The sequence below is a fragment of the Pogoniulus pusillus genome, chromosome 6, assembly GCF_015220805.1.
Source record: "Pogoniulus pusillus isolate bPogPus1 chromosome 6, bPogPus1.pri, whole genome shotgun sequence".
Classification (NCBI taxonomy): domain Eukaryota; kingdom Metazoa; phylum Chordata; class Aves; order Piciformes; family Lybiidae; genus Pogoniulus; species Pogoniulus pusillus.
This window is the reverse complement of record NC_087269.1, coordinates 3,260,410-3,280,568: the sequence shown is the minus strand read 5'-3', so window position 1 is coordinate 3,280,568 and position 20,159 is coordinate 3,260,410. Positions and strand designations below refer to the sequence as shown.

Sequence of the window (20,159 nt, the reverse complement as noted above, 5' to 3'; positions counted from 1 at the left end):
GCCTTAAACACCTCCAGGGGTGAGGCTTCCACCACCTCCCTGGGCAACCAAGGTCTCTTCCCAATTAGCAGCAGTTATCTTACCAGGCTCTACCTCTCAATCTACTCAGTGAATTCACACTCTCAGGGCTATTTCCCATCTCTCTCCAATCATGATATTGTGAACTACCCACCAGCAATAGGGGATGGATGTGATCCCCTAACATCCAGGTCTGCACCTTTCTCTATTACACACCCTGTGGAAAGCTTTATCATCAGCTCCAACCCTCCTGCCATGGCAGAGACTAGATCAGGTTTCCCAGATCCTGGTCTTAAAAACTTCCAGGGATGAGGCTTCCACAACCTCCCTGAGCAACCTGTGCCAGCATCTCACCACCCTCATGGTGAAGAACTTCTTCCTAACATCTAATCTCAATCTCCTCTGCTCTATCTTGGATCCACTCCCCCCAGTCCTGTCACTACCTGAAAGCCTAAAAAATCCCTCCCCAGCTTTCCTGCAGCCCCCTTCAGAATCTGGAAGGCCACAGTAAGGTCTCCTCAGAGCCTTCCCTTCTCCAGACCGAACAGCCTCAACTCTTTCTCAGTCTCCCCTCAACAGCAGAGCAGCTCCAGCCTTCTGATCATCCTCGTGGCCCTTCTCTGGACACCTTCCAGCATCTCCAGATCTTCCTTGTAATACAATCCTTCTGTGACAGAATGTATTGAAGGTGCTGTTCTGTTCCTATTTGAACTCAACAGGAGTGCTGGCATTGGCCTTGCAGAGAACAGGATCCATCCCAGCACTGGCAGGATACGGAGGCATCCGGTACACAGAGAGACTTCCTGCATCATAACTTGGCTCTCAGAATGACCTGCTGCTGCCTATCCACTAGTCCCTTGTTTTAGCATTACCCTTTTGACAAAGCACTCCAAAAACTTACCATTCTGTCACCAGAATGGACAGCTTAGAAACTGCTAAGTACTTATTCCAGCACATGGAACAATCTGGTACAGTCATTTTCTGCAGCCAAATGGAAAGCAGCACTGCAGTGCAGTACACCAGCCACAGATTTATAGGCCATTCAGAGACACTTCCAGTAACTATATGTTCTTAAAAGATCATGACAGCTTCAGCCCTGAAATCCTGCTTTGTGCCTGACACTTGTGTAGGTCCTTCTCCAGCTGAAATAGGCTGCAGAGGGCTGAGCCCTCACGCTTGCTGGAGGTAAAAATGCCTTCGGTTGAAAGCTTGGAAGAAGAGTCCTCTCTGCAAGGGGATTCTGGCTCTCCTAGTTCCCCAGACAGTCATCAGCTCATTATCCAATCCTTCCTGTTACTGTCCAGGCTAATATTAGAATCACAGTTTTCACAGGATCTCAGGACAGAACCACACAATCAGTCAGGGTTGGAAGGGACCACAAGGATCAGCCATTTCCAATCCCCCTACAATGCCCAGGGACACCCTACCCTAGATCAGGCTGCCCACAGTCTCAGCTAGCCTGGCCTAAAACACCTCCAGGGATGGGGACTCAACCACCTCCCTGGGCATTCCATGCCAGGCACTCACCAACCACTCTCATGCTCCACAACTTCCTCCTCATGTCCAGCCTAAATCCACCCATCTCCAGCTTTGCTCCATTCCCCCTAGTCCTGTCCTACATCTGATATTCTAAAAAGTCCCTCCCTGGCTTTTTTGTAGCCCTCTTCAGATACTGAATGGCCACAAGAAGGTCACCTCAGAGCCTCCTCTTCTCCAGACTGAGCAGCCCCCAACTCTTTCAGTCTGTCCTCACAGCAGAGCTGCTGCAGCCCTCTGAGCATCCTCGTGGCCCTTCTCTGGACACAATCCAGCATCTCCACATCCTTCTTGTAATGGGGGCTCCAGAACTGGATGCAGCACTCCAGGTGGGGTCTCACCAGAGTGGAGTCAAGGGGGAGAATCCCCTCCCTGGTCCTGCTCGACACACTTCTGATGCAGCCCAGGCTCTGGTTGTCCCTCTGGGCTGCAAGTGCACTCTGCTGGCTCATGTTGAGCTTCTCATCCATCAGCACTCCCCAAATCCCTCTCCTCAGGGCTGCTCTCCAGCCACTCACTGCCCAGCCTGGATTTGTGCTTGGCATTGCCTCGACCCAGATGCAGGACCTTGCAATGGGGGATGCACGACCTTGCACATGTGATTTACCTCACCACTACAAGGTACATCACACTTCTCAGAATCAGAGCAAGTGGTTTTAACCTATTTGATTGCAAAAGTGGAACAACAAAAACCAAACCAAAAGTCACAGTCACAAGCTGTAAGTAGTTCTATAGGAAGACAGAAGAGTTTGGTTACCATAACTAATTTCCAGCCACAAGCAGATGGACTGGATGGCAACACCAACCAGAATTTGTTCCATTCCCCCTCCTTGTAACTCCAAGGAGAGGAGGTAAACATCTTCAGAATAAAACAACAGCTGAAGCCTCCTCTGTCTGAGCTGAACAACTGCCTTAGGGGCCCAAAGTATTTATGACACATCACCACACTGCTGGATTTATGTCACAGAGCTGGATTCAGCTGGATTCAGCTTGTTAGCTTAGCACTTTCTGGCTACAAGCACAGCACTGCAAACCCAGACGATGGCATCTTGTGCTGAAGATTCCCAAATGGAATGTTTCACTCTGAAGAAACCTTTTATTGCAGCCTTTCAACACTAAGAAAGATGGGGAGAATGTTTTTAGCAGGGCCTGTTGTGACAGGAGCTATTCAAAAACCCTCTGTGATCTGCTCTAGATGATCTTGCTCTGGCAGGGGGGTTGGACTTGATGAGCTTTTGAGGTCCCTTCCAGCTCCTGGCATTCTGTGATTCTATGACAAGACAGAGAGTGATGGTTTTAAATGTAAAGATTTAGACTAGGCAGAAGGAAAGAAAATGTTTACAGCGAGGTTGGTGAAGCATTGGCAGAGGTTACCTAGAGAGGTGGTAAAAGACCTATCCCTGGAAACATTCCAGGTCAGGTTGGAGAGGTCTTTGAGCAAACTGATCTAGTTAAAGATGTCCCTGCTGACTGCAGGGAGGTTGGACTAGATGACCTTTAAATGTCCCTTTTCACCTTGAGCATCCTATGATTCAGCCCAGACAACAACTCTGTGCTGGGCTGCAGCAAGAGCAGTGTGGGCAGCAGGGCAAGGGAGGGGATTCTGCCCCTTGGCTCTGCTCTCCTCACACCCCACCTGCAGTCCTGTGTGCAGTTCTGGAGCCCCCAGCACAAGAAGGACATGGAAGTGTTGGAGCCAGTCCATGGAAGGCCTCCAAGGTGCTCAGAGGGCTGCAGCAACTCTGCTCTGCTATGAGGACAGGCTGAGAGAGTTGGGACTCTGCAGCCTGGAGAAGAGGCGGCTTGGAGGAGATCTTGGAGTGGCCTTCCAGTATCAGAAGGGGGCTACAGGAAGGCTGGGGAGGGACTACTGACAAGATCTTGTAATGACAGGGCAAGGAGAAATGGGCTTAAACTGGCAGAAGGGAGATTGAAAGTGGATGTTAGGAAGAAGTTCTTTCCAGTAAGGGTGGTGAGTCACTGGCACAGGTTGCCCAGGGAGGTTGTGGATCACAAATACTGATCTTTTATCACATTCTGTGATTTTGTGATCCACAACCTCCCTGGAGGTGTTCAAGCCAGGCTGGATGAGGCCTTGAGCAACCTGTACTACTAGGAGGTGTTCCTGCCTATGGCAGGGGGTTGGAACTGGATGAGCTTTGAGGTCCCTTCCAACCTAAACCATTCTGTGATTATGAGCTCATAAGGTCCCTTCTAACTGAAGACATCAGGGTTATGCTTTCCAAATACTCCCCAGTGAGCAACACCTACTCCCTAGGTAACAGCAGCTGCTCCACTGAAGCTGTCTGCATAGATGACCTGAGCTTGTCTGGCAGATAGAACACAACAGGATGCTCATGGGAACTAACCCACTGGGGAAAAGCCACGAGAGCAGCACCAAGCTGCTGAAAGCAGAGACATCCTCACCAGACATAAGAGGTCCAGCAAAGGACAAGCATCCCTGGAGGTGTTTAAGACCAGCCTGGATAAGGCTCGGGACAGCCTGATCTAGTGTGAGGTGTCAATGCCTATGGCAGGGGAATTGGAACTGGCTGATCCTTGTGGTCCCTTCCAACCCTAACTGATTCTATGATGAGCTGTAAGGAACTCTGGCAGCTCCTTAACCTAAACCTCCATCAACTGTTATCCTCTTATGTCTCTTTGTTCCCCGAGGCTCCACTTCATATTGAGTTCTTTCCAAATCCCAGAGCATAGCCACACATTTCCACCTGCTCCACAACCTGGTCCTCAGCATATTCTTTCCCATCTGTCATTGCCTTCCTTGATGGAAGGGAAATTCAGGGAACAAGTGCATTCCAAGCATCTCAAATCACAGCTTGACCCTTCACATACTTTGTCACCAGAGTTTAATAACTAAAAGCTTTGCCCTTTTTTTCCCCTTCATTGCTTTGCAATCCCTACTTTCATGTTTCATCAGTGCTTCATGCCCAGAAATGGTACTTTATTGAGTAATAAATATAATTTCAACAGGTTGGGCTTTTTCTTTCTCCTTGACTAGGTGTGGACATTTCTAACCAATTACTGAGGTGCTTCTTTGGGCCATCTTTCCCTATCAAATTTCTAACAGTTCTCAGACAACCTCTCTAAACATTTTGATTAATTAAATTATCAAATGGATACACTCATCCCCTTAAAGATACAGCTTGGAAGTAAGAAGCAAACAGGAATCAAAATGCCAAGTAATATTGGTCAGAAATCTAGAAAAGGGCAAAGAGGACTTCACAGAAATGTTTGGTTTCTGGAGTGCCCACATCAGTTTAATGTTAAATTCCAAGTCTTCAGAGAATGGGGAAGGTGTGAAAAACTGTCAGTAAATGCTAAAAAGACTCACAGAATCAGTCAGGGTTGGAAGGGACCACAAGGATCAGCCAGTTCCAACCTCCCTGACACAGGCAGAGACACCTCACGCTACATCAGGCTGGCCAGAGCCTCATCAAGCCAGGCCTTAAATACCTCCCTGGGCAATCACTTCCAGGCTCTCACCACCCTCATGATGAACATCTTCTTCCTAACATCCAGGCTGAATCTACCCATTTCCAGCTTTGTTCCACTTCCACCACTCCTATCACTACCTGACAGCCTAAAAAGTCCCTCTCCAGCTTTTTTGTAGCCCCCTTCAGATACTGAAAGGTCACAAGAAGGTTACTTGGGAGCCTTCCCCTCTCCAGACTGAGCAGCCCTAACTCCCTCAGTCTCTCCTCATAGGAGAGCAGCTCCAGCCCTCTCATCATCCTCATGGCCCTTCTCTGGACACCTTCCAGCACCTCCATAGCCTTCTTGTCCCAGGGGTTCCAGAACTGGACGCAGTACTCCAGGTGGGGTCTCACCAGTGTGGAAGGGACCCAAGGAAATCCCTGAGTCCAACCTCCCTGCCAGAGCAGGACCCTATAATCCAGCTCAGGTCACACAGGAACACATCCAGACAGGCCTTGAAAGTCTCTGTAGAAGGAGACTCTACAACCTCTCTGGGCAGCCAGTGCCAGTGCTCTAGGACCCTTACAGTCAAGAAGCTCCCCCTTGTGTTGAGGCAGAACTTCTTCTTCTGCAATTTACACCCATTGCTCCTTGTCCTACCCCACGGAACAAGTGAGCAGAGCCTGTCCCCCTCCCTCCTGGCAGCCTTCAGATAGTTATAAACACTTATCAAATCCTCTCTCAGTCTTCTTTTCTCCAGACTAAACAGCCCCAGGCCCCTCAGCCTCCTCTCATGAGCCATGCCCTCCTGTCTCCTCCTCATCCTCACAGCCCTCCACTGGACCCCTCTTCAGCAAATCCCTGTCCCTCTTAAACTGTGGAGCCCAAAACTGAAGGCAGCATTCAAATGAGGTCTCAGCAGGGCCCTGCTGCCCACATTGCTCTTGTTGGCTTTCTGGGCTTCAAGAGCACACTGAAGGGTCCGTTTCAAACCCATTTCAAAAGAAAGAAGGATTAGGAACCAAAATGTGATCCCTCACAACTTCAGCACAGTTTGGACATCCACTGGTAGTGCTCGGGGACAGAGGAGGAGTTCCGAAGATCCTTCCAGAAGCTACAGGAAAGGCTGTGGAGTCAGAACTCTGCATTTGGATGTGGATATGATGGCTGCGGTGAGGAAGCTTATCAAAATGCATATGGGAAAACACTACACCTGTTAAACAGTAACAGTTGATAGGAGTACATTTGCTTTCTGGGTGGTGTACAGGAAAAGCAAAGGCTCCTGTGGTGTCTCATAAAGGACTGAGATTATCCACTTCAAGAGATGGTTAAAAGCCCTTAAATGCACAAGCAAGATCATCACTTCAGAAATGAAAAGACTAACAAGGATTTAAACAATCAATAAGTGGTCCCCATCTCCTTGCTGTAGGAACTTTTTGCATACATTGAAAAAGAAAAAAAGAAATCATTAAGAGTTGAGTTTTGAAATTCACCACCCACAGTTAGTCAGGGTGGAGGAATTTTTCTCTGGAAGCTATCTTGGCCAGCACACAGACCCTCCTGCTAGCCTGCCCCAGTGCAAATTGACTTAAGGCATTCCCCAGTCAGAGGGACAAAGTGCCACAGGTCACTATCTGATTGTGATAAAGAAAATACAAAGAAGAGATTTCTGAGCTGAAGGCAGCAGGACCAAGGTGGCTGAAGGATTACTGGAGAGCTTCACATATTCCTTCCCTTTACTTTGCTCTGAAAGCCTCAAAGGGACAATTACCTCTTCCCGAAGGGACAGGTAGTGCTACACCAACCGGTCACGGCAGATGGGGGGCAAGTTTGCTTACAGTTATTCTGGTGACTCAAAGCATTTTGAATGTGAAGATCTCCAGCAGAAACAGATGCAGATTCAACACAAGCCAGCAGACAAGAAAAATCAAGATTCCAGCTGCTGTGATACCTGGCTGAACACAGACTGACATGAAAAAGCCTCAGTCCTTCCCCAGAACCCTTTCATGATCTCTTTGGGTCCCTTCCAACTCCTGTGATCTCCATCCTGCCTTACAGGACACATTTTCCTTCATGGTTTTCAAGAGTGATATCTACATTTCCCCTTCAGGAGATGTCCAGGGCGCAAATCATGTCTCAGCTGGTACTAAACCAGTTAGTATTATTTTCCAAGACAGGATTAGTTTGGTTGTTTGGTTTGGGGTTTTCTTTTTTAATTGGCACTTCATTTTTTGTCTTTCAAAAAGCACTGAAAAAGGTGAAAATCTCTGAACTGCAGTCAAGATGTTAACACTTCAGAGCACTGTGAAAGGCAGAAGGTGCTGCCAGGTGTACACTCACAAGGAACAGCAATTTATGGTGTAAGCAAACGGAGATGGAAAAGTCTACTTAGATAATTAGTCATCATGCAGAGAGATTTTCTGGGCTCTGCTCTTCGCAAACACAAATGTTGGAAAATTTGACACTTGCTACAGTAAATCCAGCTAGAGAGCAAAGAACACTATGCCTTGGCTTCCTCTGCACTGGAAAACTTGGTGGGGGGGAAGTGGTGTTGGTACCAAGCAGGAGCAGAACCAGCAGCAGAAGCAGCAATATACACCTTGGTTCTATCAGGGCATGGCAAAATGTAGCACCCCAAAATCATTGTAGCTGCTGGGGTAAGGCAATAGCAGGAAGGACCCAGGACTCACTCTTGAGTTTATTGTGTTGTCTGGAAAAGTCTTAATTACCAATCACTAAAAACAGCCTTTTGGAAGAGACCTCCAAGATCACCCAGTTCAACCTTCAACCCAGCACTGAAGGGTTGACACTAAACCATATCCCTAAGTGCCAGGTCCACAGGCTGCTTGAACACCTCCAGGGACAACCTGAACAGGGACATCTCAGGAGAAGTTCTAAGCTGGGACTTATAAGGTGACTAACTGAGAGCTTTTCGTCTTTGGAGAGAAGTTGCTGAGGTGTCAGTGACATGAAGGAGCCACTGATGGAAGGTCCTTAGAAGAGGTTACGATGACTCAAAGACGGGGCAGGGTGGAAAGGGTAGAGCTTGAACTGCAATTTCCTTAGGAGGAATGGGATAAGATGACCCAGTCCTGACTTCTGACCTAGACAGATAGCAGGAGGTTAAAGGCCCCTTCCCTCACCCAGAGAGCCAGCTGGCCTCCCTGAGACTCTCACTTAATCAGTAACCACCAATTTAGACTGAAACATCTAATCTGAAGCTGTTTAAAATTCAAACAATCCCTGGCCAAGTAATTGCTGCTACTTTCCCTCAAATTCTACTTCCCGTTTCAGTTTCACAGACCATAAACTCCACAGAATATAATAACTTCTGCCTTCCAACCCCACCTTTAGTCAACCTCCTGCAACCACCAGAGCGGATGGTTGTGTTCCCAACAACAGCTGAAAGTGAAGGTAGCAAAAGAGCCTCAGTCTGCTTTGCTGGGGCAGTGTTAAGTGCTCCAAAGAGGGCTGTAAAACATCCTTAGCTGCACTTCTTTGCTATGAGCGCGAATTTGAGATTTAAAAAATAATAATAATATCATAGAATAAGAACCAACCAGGTTGGAAGAGACCTCCAAGATCATCCAGGCCAACCTAGCACCCAGCCCTAGCCAATCAACCAGACTATGGCACCAAGTGCCTCATCCAGGCTTTTCTTCAACATCTCCAGGCACAGCGACTTCACCACCTCCCTGGGCAGCCCATTCCTATGCCAATCACTCTCTCTGACAACAACTTCCTCCTAACATCCAGCCTGGACCTCCCCCAGCACAGCTTGAGACTGTGTCCCCTTGTTCTGCTGCTGCTTGCCTGGCAGAAGAGACCAATTCCACCTGGCTACAGCCTCCCTTCAGGTAGTTGTAGACAGCAATGATGTCACCCCTGAGCCTCCTCTTCTCCAGGCTCTTTCAAAGTCCCTTCCAACCCCTACTGTTGTGTGATGCTTTGGTCTTACCTTATAGCCACCAATACGATGCTCCTGCTTAAACTCCTTCCCATTTTTCAGCCACCGCATGGTTGGTGTTGGGTTTCCCATCGCAGGACATCGAAACTTGACAGTGTTTGCCGCCGGCACCGCGTGCAGCCTCTTCTCCATTTTGTCCGTGTGTGTCCAGTAGGGTGCCCCTGTTTCAAAGAGACACATCCAGGCACATCAGCATTCAGAACATGAGCTCCCTCCCCAGCCCCTCCTGCAGGCGTAAAGCACGGCACAGGATCGCTTTCAAGTGTGGGTTGGGAAGAGCACGCGACTGGAAATCAGATGTCACAAGTGCTGAGCAGAGCTCTGCAAAGAGCTTTGTTTGCAGCTTGGAGTATATCATAAATGACAAAACTCCAAGTAATTAACCCCAGATATCCTTTGTTTGATGTAAGATGGAGGGACCAAGTTTTCAGCAGGCTCAAGCCACCAGCTGCTTTTGACTTCAAGCTGAGCTCAGTAAATCTGAGCCTTCAGCTGCAAAGCCAGACAGACCAAGACTGAAGACCCACTGGAAGCATCAGCCTTAACCTTCCCCCATCTGTAAAAAGAGGAGTAAACACATCTGCCTGCCTGGCAGCACACTAAGGCTTACAGCAAGGTGAGCTGTGCTGTTACTGTCACAGCAACCACTGAAACATATTTACAAATGGAAGAGATTTCTGAAACCTTAACCAAGGCAGCAAATGTGGACCAGCAAAACTCAGCAGCAGCACTGACCATCTTGCTGGTCAGGCCACACCTTGAGTAGTGTGTCCAGTTCTGGCCTCCTCCATTTCAGAAAGATGTTGAAGTACTTGAAGGTGCCCAGAGAAGGGCACCAAAGCTGGTGAGGGGGCTGGAGCACAGCCCTGTGAGGAGAGGCTGAGGGAGCTGGGGGTGTGCAGCCTGCAGAAGAAGAAGCTCAGGGTAGACCTCACTGCTGTCTACAGCTACCTGAAGGAAGGTTGTAGCCAGGTGAGGTTGGTCTCTTCTGCCAGGCACCCAGGGAAAGAATAAGAGGAGAGAGTCCCAGACTGCACCAGAGCAGATTTAGGCTGGACATTATGAAGAAATTATTCACACCAAGAGTGATTGCCCATTGGAATGGGCTGCCCAGGGAGGTAGTGGAGTCACCACCCCTGGAGGTGTTTAAAAGGAGGCTGAATGAGACACTTAGTGCCATGGTTTACTTAATTAGAAGGTTTAGGTGATAGGTTGGACTCAATGATCCTAGAGGTCTCTTCCAACCTGGCTAAATTTGTGATTCTGTGATTTCCCACTCACAAGCTGAAGCCCAAATGCTCAGTGATGCCCAACATCACAGCACAAAACCAGAGTGCCTCAGACCATGTTTAGCAAAGTCATCATCTTTCCCAACTCCTGGCAAGGGTCTCCTGGCTCTCATTCAATTCCTTGCCACATCCTAGCCCAGCTTGTGTCCACACAATGTGAGCAAGGAGCACACAGAAAACCCCTCTCTTACACAGGTTCTCACTCGGTTGGCAGAGGAAACACACCAGAAAAAAAAAACACAACAAGATATTGCTACCCATCTGGTTTTATCCTCCAAGGAAGAAATCTGGGTAGATAGATCCACACACAAGGTTATTCCACACTCTGGATGCAAGGCAGCCAAAGAGGAGAGTGCCTTTCATCGCACTACTTCGGTTGCCTAACCACAACAGCTTTTAAGAAGTCAAAGATTTGAGGTCTGTTTAGTAGCTGGAAACATCAATTCCTTTCATAATGGAGCTTTCCTGAAGCAAATCAGATTAGTGTGGAATTTTAAGGACTATAGGGGTCCAGAAAAACAATCCCCATTTCTTTTCAGCCGTTTCATTTCCTTCATTAGCCACCCAACACTCCACTATAAATAAACTCTTCGGCTCCTCAAATATTTACAGCAGTTCTTACAATCACTGCAAAGTCAGAAATCTTACAATCACTGCAAAGTCAGAAATCCTGCTGCCCCCTCCCTACCTAAATAAAAACACAGCTGAGTAGAAAATGTAGGAATCAATCCTTTAACAACATTTCTCCCAGCATAAAGAAAACGTTCTCCAAGCAAGTCCTGTAATGATGCTAAGAACGATAAGCGGTTTGATTTTATTGTTATTTTTGCCTCCAGTGGCAATTAGGGCCAAAAATTAATGAAGTAGAAAAGGCAAAGCAAATTTGTGCACGCAATCAGAAGAGAGAATCAGGTAACTATTGAAGATTTAACTGTGGTGCTATGAAATCCTTAGGCAGGGCTAAAGCAAATTAGGGACGGGAAGGGAAAACCTCTGCTCATGTTGTTTGCTAGAACCAGGATCAGGTTAGAGCAACAGAAGGCTTTAAACAAAGCCAACCGAAGGAATTAACTGCTCCATGCAAAGATCAAATGGCATTACAAATGCAGCAGGCAAAGGCAGACTTGCATGTTGGTATTGGTGAATTAAAAGGGTATTTTCATGAGACCACTGAACGACTCCCACAGGACAATGTAAGGTGCCCACTGCTGGGCCCTACCCACAGTTACCACAAAGCTGAAGGAAAACTCTGGCAGGTCAAAGCCATTCAACCCTACACTGGTATCTCAGATAGGTTTGACTTCAAACTGGCAATGCCCAAACCAGAAACTTCGCAGCCAGCACAGCCTTCAGACCACAGGCTCCACAGCTTGCCCATTGATTGGCAAGGCTGCTGCAGCACACAGGCTGCTCTGCAGAAGCTGCAGGATGCAGCCCAGAACCAGGGCACTTGAGCTAGTCAAGATGCAGCCATCTCCAGTTTCCCAATCCAGGTTTCCACTAAATAACAGCAGTTCATCCTGTTGTTCTTTCATGCAACTTCCCTTTCTATCAGCCATAACCCTTTAAAAACCCTACTCCTGGAAGAGAGCTGCTCCAGTAAGACTCATGGAGAACAAATGTAAAGAGAGGAAAAACTTTGCTCCGTGGAAGAGATGGAAGAAGAGAAAAGGTCAGGAGGATTCAGCAGGAACAAAGTCACACACCTCAGTTTTATGCGACAGTTGGAAAGGCAACTCTCCAGGCTGGGAGGAAAGGCTCTGCTTGGAAAGCTTCCCCTCACACAATCCCCTCAGCACAACCTGCAGTGCTCCTAAATTGCTGGGCAGCTTGGGAGAAAAACATGAGGACATCACATGTTGCCTGCAAACACTTCAAGACATCCTCTCGCTTTTCGCCGGGTAGAAGCGAAAGAGAAAGGCAGCAGCATCCCCAAACCACACCACTCAGCCCCACTTTGTGCTTTTCTACAGCAAATGACTCGATTAGCACACAGAATTTAGAGCCTCAAAGCACCTTGTACCGTTCTGTTTGTCTTGAGAGGAAGACATCCAAGTTCACTAAGCCCAGTAAGGAACGCAGTTAACAAGCGCACACCACCAAGTGCCAAGTCCTCTTACAGACCAGGTCCATCGCATCCCATCTTTGCTAACAGGACAGGTGGAAGTAGGTAGCAGCACTGTGAACTTTGAACGGTAACAACAGAGCAGGCTCCAGCACACAGTGGTAATGAGCAGCAGGGGAACGGGTGGGAATTCCTGATTGCTTTTAGAGCTCTCATTAGTGAAGAAAATATCCTGCTGACCCACACTGTGCTCCCCTGCAAATACATTACATCTAATCAGGCAAATCTCCTGCATGTGAAACTGAAATTAGGCAGCCCAGGGGACCACTTCACTTCAGGACTCCTTCAGTTTTTATTTAGGCTTATCTAGCACAAAGAAACACGAAAAAGTAGTCAACTCCAGGCCTGCCTGACAAGCACCTCGAGCAGGCAACAGTGCGCCTGAAGTGACCACATCAAACCCAAGGACTTCACTCTATTGTGTTTGACCTTTAATTAAAAAACACTTCTAGGCAACATCCAATTTTTGCTGCTCCCTTGAGTGGGTTTCCACTCTACAGGATTTGATGAATTTGAGCCTTGCTTCATCCTTTCTGAACCTCTTCAAGGCATGAAAAGAACAGCATGTGGATTACATTTGGATACTTTTTTGTTCTCGGTGCCAATTTACCATCGCTTGGACCAGAAGTAATTGTTTAAAGGATGATAAGGAAGGAAAAGTCATAAAGCTCCCAGTCGCCTGACTAGAATTCGAGCCAGAAGAGCAGCATCTTCAGGGCTACTCAGGGGGCTCCACAACAAATTGCCACCGGTGGAACTCAACTGCAACCATTGTGCTAACTGCTGCCTGGCTACCACCAAGTGAAGATCACTGAATTCCCTTAAATGAGGGCTACCTCTCGACACTACGGTAAGGATGAGGCAACAAGTACCAACAATGTGTTTTCCACTGCTGTCAGTAGGCAGTGATAATGATTCTCAGTCCTTAGCTGAAAAGGAAGTCTTAGGTCAACACCCTCAGAGGTGCCAGGGGGGCTGGACCAGATGATCTTTCGAGGTCCCTTCCAGCCCCTGACACTCTATGATTCTATGACCTTCAGAACCAAGCTAAAGCATCTCTTTAGAACAACAAGGGGGAAAGCCATGTTGCCACAAAGCCCTTTTGAGGGGAGAGCACTGTTTTGCAGTGGAGCCAATCCTGCACCTTCCCCACAATCACTAATCCCTTCAACAAAAGCTGGAAGTAATAAAAAGCTATTCAGGATGCAGTCTGGAACAAATCTACCGCAGTGTTTTCTCAGACAGTTAAAATATCTGTCAAGCTGAAAGGACACCAAACAGAGAGTGCAGCCTGTGATGCATGCCTTTGACTTAAAAGTACACACAGGGCAAATGGTCAGCAGCACACATGTACACCTCAGTGCCCTCCTCTCCGCAGAATGAGCTGTTCCTCGCAGCTACCAAGCCACTTGCAGCCTTCCCCTGACTTCAAGAGCAGTTGCATTTCCTGAGCAACCTCGAGAACTAGACTGGATTTCCTCAACAGCCTTCCTCCCTGCATCCAAAATGCCTTGGCCTCTGGAAAATGTTATTGGTAACAGAGGCAAAAGAAGATTCTAAGAAGCTGAGAAGGATACTTACCCTCTTAAATAAAACAGCTTTTAAAGGTTTGCTTAGGGTTTTAAATATGCAGGAATGAGAATGCCAAGGTTCAGCTTCCTGTGGAAGGCACCAGAGCCATTTCCTGCCTCATCACATCATAATTAACATGCCAGGACAGCTGGACTTTATCAGAATTGTTTCATCAAAAAGCAACAACCTTTGAAGACTGCAGCCTTTGTTTCCATCAGTAGAGGCATAACCAGGCCAATTTCCATTTCTTATCCTTAACAATCGCAGCTGTAATTTTTATGTAAATTATCAGTTAAATTGGTTTAGATCTAAAAAGCTCAAACCATGATTCAGGAAACACAAGATTTATTCTCTTAAAGAGCAGCAACCAGGGACTCTCATGAGGTCCTGGACTTTCCCAACCTCCACCTATCATAGGCAGGAGGTGGTGGTGGGTCCAGCAACAGGACAGGAGGTAACAGGCACGAACTTGAACATAGGAAGTTCATCTAAACAGGAGTTAGAGCTTCCTTACTACTTTAAGGTGGTGGAACACTAGAACAGGCTGCCCAGAGAGCTGGTGGAGTCTCCATCTCTGGATTCAAAGGCCACCTGGATGTGATCCTATGCAACCTGCCCTGGTATAAGGTTGGAGTGGATGATCTCCAGAGGCCACTTCCAACTCCTATCCTTCTCTGATTCTGTTAAAGACATTTGGCCATCACACGTGGCACCCTCAGGACTTCAACTGCCTCTCAACATCTTGTTCACTTCTCAATTTGCTCTTGCAAGAGCTTATTTTAGACACAATATAGAACCTGGAAGGGGAATGGCAGATGAAAGTGATGGAAAGGCTTAGAAGACCCTCAATCTGCAAGCTCCAGTGGTTTGCAAAAGCACCACACCAAGTCCCACCCCCAACTTTCACACAGTTCAGAGCCTGCCAAATCACAGCCCTCTTTCAGCAGCGTTGCATTAATCCAGCTGAGTTACTATGCTGCAGCCCTTCATTGAAAACAGACCACTTGCAAGAATGCAGTGCCACGACCATCGCTCTGCTCCCAGCTCCTCCCATGGAGTGCTCAGGAATCAGAAGGAAGGCTGAGCTGCTCCCCACACCTCTCTGCAGCTTGCAAGGAGCCCCAGCAGTTTGTGGGAACTTTATAAAGAGCAATCTCATGAGGACTTGTTTTTGGAATGCTCTTCTCAGGAGCAATCTGTCTTCTAGCAGTCTCCTTTCTTCTGTGCTGCAAGAGCTTGCACTCTTTCCACCATCCAAGGCATTTAAACATCCACATCCTAGAGGCATCTTTCATTCTGAATAGGGAAAGTGCAACTGACCCCTGCTGAAGCACACCTCCCATCCTGGCAGATGGAAGTTGTCAATGGCCTTTCACCAGCTCCTGAATCAAGATTGATTAACAGCAGATTAAAACCATAGCTCCTATTACAGGAACATCCCCAGCGTTAGAGAGGACACCTCTGGGTAGTTCACCCCACTGAAAAGGGCAAAGTGATAAGACAGGAATTGTTACCACAAGGTTACAGAACTGCCTTGAGATCAGGTCCTTTTCCTTGTTTATCTCATTTCATGCACTTCACTGTGCCCACAGTGAATTTCCAAAGCCATCAGCATGGATTAGAAGCACAACTGTCTTCACTAACACGCCAAGAATATTGCAAGCCCTTTGCTGACCACCACCACAAAAGCTCTAAGGTGATACCAGACACAGACTAGTTTCCCAAAAGGCATTTCCACCCATAAATCCTTCCCAGGGAAACACTAAGGTTGCCCAGGTTGGTGGATTTTGCCTAGACAACCTCTTTTAAAGAGCAGTGTCCCTTTTCCAAAGTCACCAATTATCTTAGCCACCACATTCCTTTGTCAGAGCAGCCTCCAGCTGCTTCATCTCAGCCACTTCAAGCTGCACCTGCAAATCAGGCCGGGTTAATCACAGCAACAGATGGCAGGGGCCAAGCAGACAACTAAGAACTTACATCGTTTTAAGTAGCACCTAAATGTTTCACAGCTTCAAACCTGGGGCAATCACACGCAGCACTAAGTAACTGGGGGAGCTGCAGCTCCTACTTTACCACCCCAACAAGTGTTTTGAGTGCCCAGTACAGCTGCCAATTACCAATCAGGCTGAGGAGCAAATCTGCTACCTGGCTGCTGGTGCTGGAACCAGCTGACATCTCCCATGATGGATTTCTGTGTTCTGCCTGCTCCTGCCTCCACAAAGCAGGAGGCACAGCAAACTCAGTCACCGCTGGGACTTTGCATCAGCGCACAGGGGCATAAGGAACCAATATGAATTTCCCTTCTCTTTCCCCCCCCCCCCTTTCTTTCTTAGCAACTGCTCTATTTAGAGCCTATAAATAGCTTTCCAAATTCTCTAAAGGGACTCAAGTTTAACATTCAGATAGGTTTAAGACTCTTTTAGCCCATTTTCAGCATGCCTCAGCAACATAAAATGTGGTTTTAGTGCCCGGTTGTTTTCTTTGTGGTAAAAACTCGAGGTCCTTTGCAGACAAAAGAACCTCATTGTCTCCAAATTCATTCTCCCTGGGGAGATTTCTGCCAAGATTAAGGAGCGAAGGATTTGCTCCATTACGACTCAATTTTTTTTTTCTCGTTTTCATACCACTTTTTACCAAACTGAGCTGCATCTTTCACCTGTGAGAGTTTAAACCAGACAAAAGGCGGAACTTCAGTTCAGGAAGAAAGCAAACTGCAGAAGCGCCAGGAAGAAGGGAGAAAAAGGACAGACCAGTAAAGGGTGTTTAGAAGAGCATTAGTTTATTTTTCTCTTTCTTTTCCAAGTTATGAAGCACAGGGAACAGAAAAGAGGAAATGACAAAGGCACCACTATTTGACAGCTCATGCAGCTAACAACCGAGCAGCTCTGAAGGCCAGAGCGCGAAAAGACGGGACAGAATTTTCCACGCGGATCTTGCAAGTGACTTCTGGCAGTCCGCTGCTACTTACTCATCTGGTTGCTGTCATTCACAAAGTCCTCAGACCCATCATTGTCATCTTCATCATCCCCAGAAGAGAGGGCATCTGCACATGAAAAACAACCAAGTCTTTAAAGCAGCCTGTTTTTACAGACGAATAAGCCTTAGCTTACAAACAGGTGTGCAGAAGCTACAGACAAAGAAAACCCAGCCACAAAAATCTGTGCTACTCTAATAAAATTCTAACTCAACCAGCTAACCATCCTGACATGCTTCAAAGTTTCCAACGGGAGCTTGCTAATTCCAAAGCTCTCTTCCTACTTCCAACTGTTGTTTCTCTAAAAGACAGGCAGCCGAGCAGAACTCAGGGTCTCCAGAATGATTTCTTTCTGAACTTAAAGGATATAGGCCTCTCTTTACCTCTTCTGATGCATAGGGAGACAGCAAACAACCAACCCACAAGTTCTATTATATCATGACAGTGAGTCTGTATCACTTAATCCTGTCAGTGACCTAAATGAGAGGGCTACTCAGCAGCTGCTAATCACTATAGATCGATCTCAACAAGTAAAAGGAGTGTGTAGAGAGTCCGTCTCAGGGTCAGGACAAGGAGAAAAACCCCTGAAATAACCAAAGAACCCAGCTCAGCCCAGGGTGCCCAAATGGACTGCTTCCCATCCTATCATAATGTGTTCTTGAGCCAAGAAAAACTTGTGGAGACAAAAAGAAGCTCAAACTTTGCATTTCCTCTGCAGAAAAAGATGCAAGCTCCTGCTGCTGAACCAAGATTGTGGAGCCCTGGTGATGAACGCAGAGCCCCAAGCTCTTGGCCTCAGGTCACTGCCACAGGCAACCTGATCTAGTGGAGGATGTCCCTGCTCACTGCCGGGGGTTGGACTAGATGACCTTCAGAGGTCCCTTTCCACCCTCAAACCATTCTGTGATTCTGTGTCTTTAGATCACACTTTACAGCACCCCCATGCAAAAACCTTCTCGAACTCACTCACCTGTAACATTTACAATGAAGTACAGAGTATCACTGTCTAGGGTCCTAACAGCAGTGCAAGCATAGAGGCCCGAATCTCTGGGTGTAGCATCTTTAATTTGCAAGTACTCCCCAATAATGACTGTCCTATTGTCGGGCCCCAAGGGGACCCCATCCTTAGTCCAACTGATCATGACGGCGTCTTTCAACTGACAGCGCAACTCAAGCGGCTCTCCTGGAAGTGCTGAGTATACATCGGGCTGAGAGATTTGATATTTGGTTGGTGGCTCTGCGAAGGGGGAAGGAAAGGAGGAAAACAAAAAAGAGAGAGAAGAAAGAGAAAGGAAAGGAGAGAATTTCCAACACAGGTCAGTGAAAGCCCTTTTGATCCACAGAAAGCAAGTTACGTTCAAGTCAAAAAACGTTGCGTCCAGATTAGCCCAGCAACCTGCCTTGCAAAAGTGAACCCTGTGCAGCTAATGGGGATGGTTTCTTGTCATAGAATCAACCAGGTTGGAAGAGATCTCCAAGATCATCCAGCTCAACCTATCACCCAGCCCTATCCAATCAACTAGACCATGGCACTTTCTTTTCCTTCCCCTTTTTTTTCCTTCCTCACTTCACAGCCTCTCCCAGGCAGCATACAGCAAAACCTTGGGCACGCAAGGAAAGCTTTCCAAGTGTCCATGTTCACAAAGAGTTCAAAACAAAATGGCTCACCCATCCCTTCTGTAACCAAAGCAGATGAAAAATGGCAAACCACATTTTTTTTCCAGAAAAAAAACACATCCTTGGAAAACTGTATCTGTCTATAGAGGCCACCACCCCCTTCCAAGGCTGACTTTCAGCAAGAGGAAGGGAATGGCAGCCCCAGGCACTTGGTACCATCTCCACAGAAGCCTACAAATGCCACCACATCCTTCCAAGGCCGGCTCTCAGCAAGAGCAAGTGAATGGCAGCCCCAGGCACTTGGTACCACCTCCACAGGAGCAGTGAGATCCCCCTCCACACACACACATCACACTCATCACATACTTATGCTGTACCCAGTACAGTGATTGCCTTTACAATTGTTTCCCCCATCCAGCACAGCATCCCTCTGCCACAAGGTTCTCAGCCTCACCATGGCCAGCACAAAGAGCAAACAAAGGCCAGCAGCATGCAGGTATCTCCTGTTTGCTCACGAGGAGGGTCCCCTGGCACAGACAGCTGGTCACCGGCACAGCCTTCCCGCACGGGCGCCAACTGTGCGCCTCTGCACACAGCACACACCAGGGCATATAGGACAGGTGACCCTCAGTGCTCAGCCTGGTTTTTAAGGACATTGAAGCTCCTGTTCCTCATCGTGGGGCACAGAGTTGTAATTTCTTCTGTCACACCTTCCACAGCGTTGCGTTAAGACACAAATCGTGCCAGACCAATTTAATCATTGCCCTCCTTCTCCTGCGGCAGGTCCGGGAGTTGAGTACATGAGCCAATGGAGGGTTTGGCTCCAGCAAAGTCTTGAGGGCTAGGAGCTTAGCACCAGGTGTCAGGTGTCTTAGAATCAACCAGGTCAGAAGAGACCTCCAAGATCATCCAGGCCAGTCTATCACCCAGCCCTGTCCAATCAACCAGACCATGGCACTAAGTGCCTCAGCCAGGCTTTGCTTCAACACCTCCAGGGATGGTGACTCCACCACCTCCCTGGGCAGCCCATTCCAATGCCAATCACTCTCTCTGGTATCAACTTCCTCCTAACATCCAGCCTAGGCCTCCCCTAGCACAACCTGAGACTGTGTCCCCTTGTTCTGTTACTGCTTGCCTGGCAGAAGAGACCAACCCCATCCAGCTACAACCTCCCAGAGCATTGCCTTCCCTTGGGTAAAACTGTTGCATAACATGAGCAACAGACATCAATTTATGTGAAAATGAAGGCAGTGCTTAATGCCACCTGTGGTCAGCGCAGTTCACTTGGAATGTGTCCAGAGAAGGGCCATGAGGATGAGCAGAGGGCTGAAGCTGCTCTGCTATGAGAGACTGAGGGAGTTGGGTCTGTTCAGTCTGGACAGGAGAAGGCTTCCAAATGACCTCCTTGTGGCCTTTCAGTATCTTAAGGGGGCTGCAAGAAAGCTGGGGAGGGAACTTTTTTAGGCTGTCAAGGAGTGATAGGATTGGGGGAATGGAACAAAGCTGGAAATGGGTAGATTCAGCCTGGAAGTTAGAAAGAAGCTCTTCAGCATGAGGGTGGTGATGAGAAGAGATTGTCCAGGAAGGTGGAGGAAGCCTCATCCCTGGAGGTGTTTAAGGCCAGGT

The 20,159-nt window shown here is 47.7% G+C and overlaps 1 protein-coding gene across 10 annotated transcripts in view; it reads right to left on the bottom strand.

The window, feature by feature from the left end:
- The window catches only part of FGFR2 (fibroblast growth factor receptor 2), a 196,526-nt gene that overhangs the window by 72,251 nt on the left and 104,116 nt on the right, over nt 1-20,159 (bottom strand). For 8 of the 10 annotated variants that reach the window (XM_064144242.1, XM_064144244.1, XM_064144243.1 and 5 more), the window contains 3 exons: nt 17,887-18,153; nt 16,911-16,985; nt 8,948-9,117 (listed from right to left, as the gene is read on the bottom strand). In XM_064144242.1, the coding sequence (XP_064000312.1) occupies nt 8,948-9,117; nt 16,911-16,985; nt 17,887-18,153 (512 nt within the window). The remainder of the gene's footprint in view (nt 1-8,947; nt 9,118-16,910; nt 16,986-17,886; nt 18,154-20,159) is intronic. The other 2 variants (XM_064144246.1, XM_064144247.1) reach the window with 1 other exon arrangement.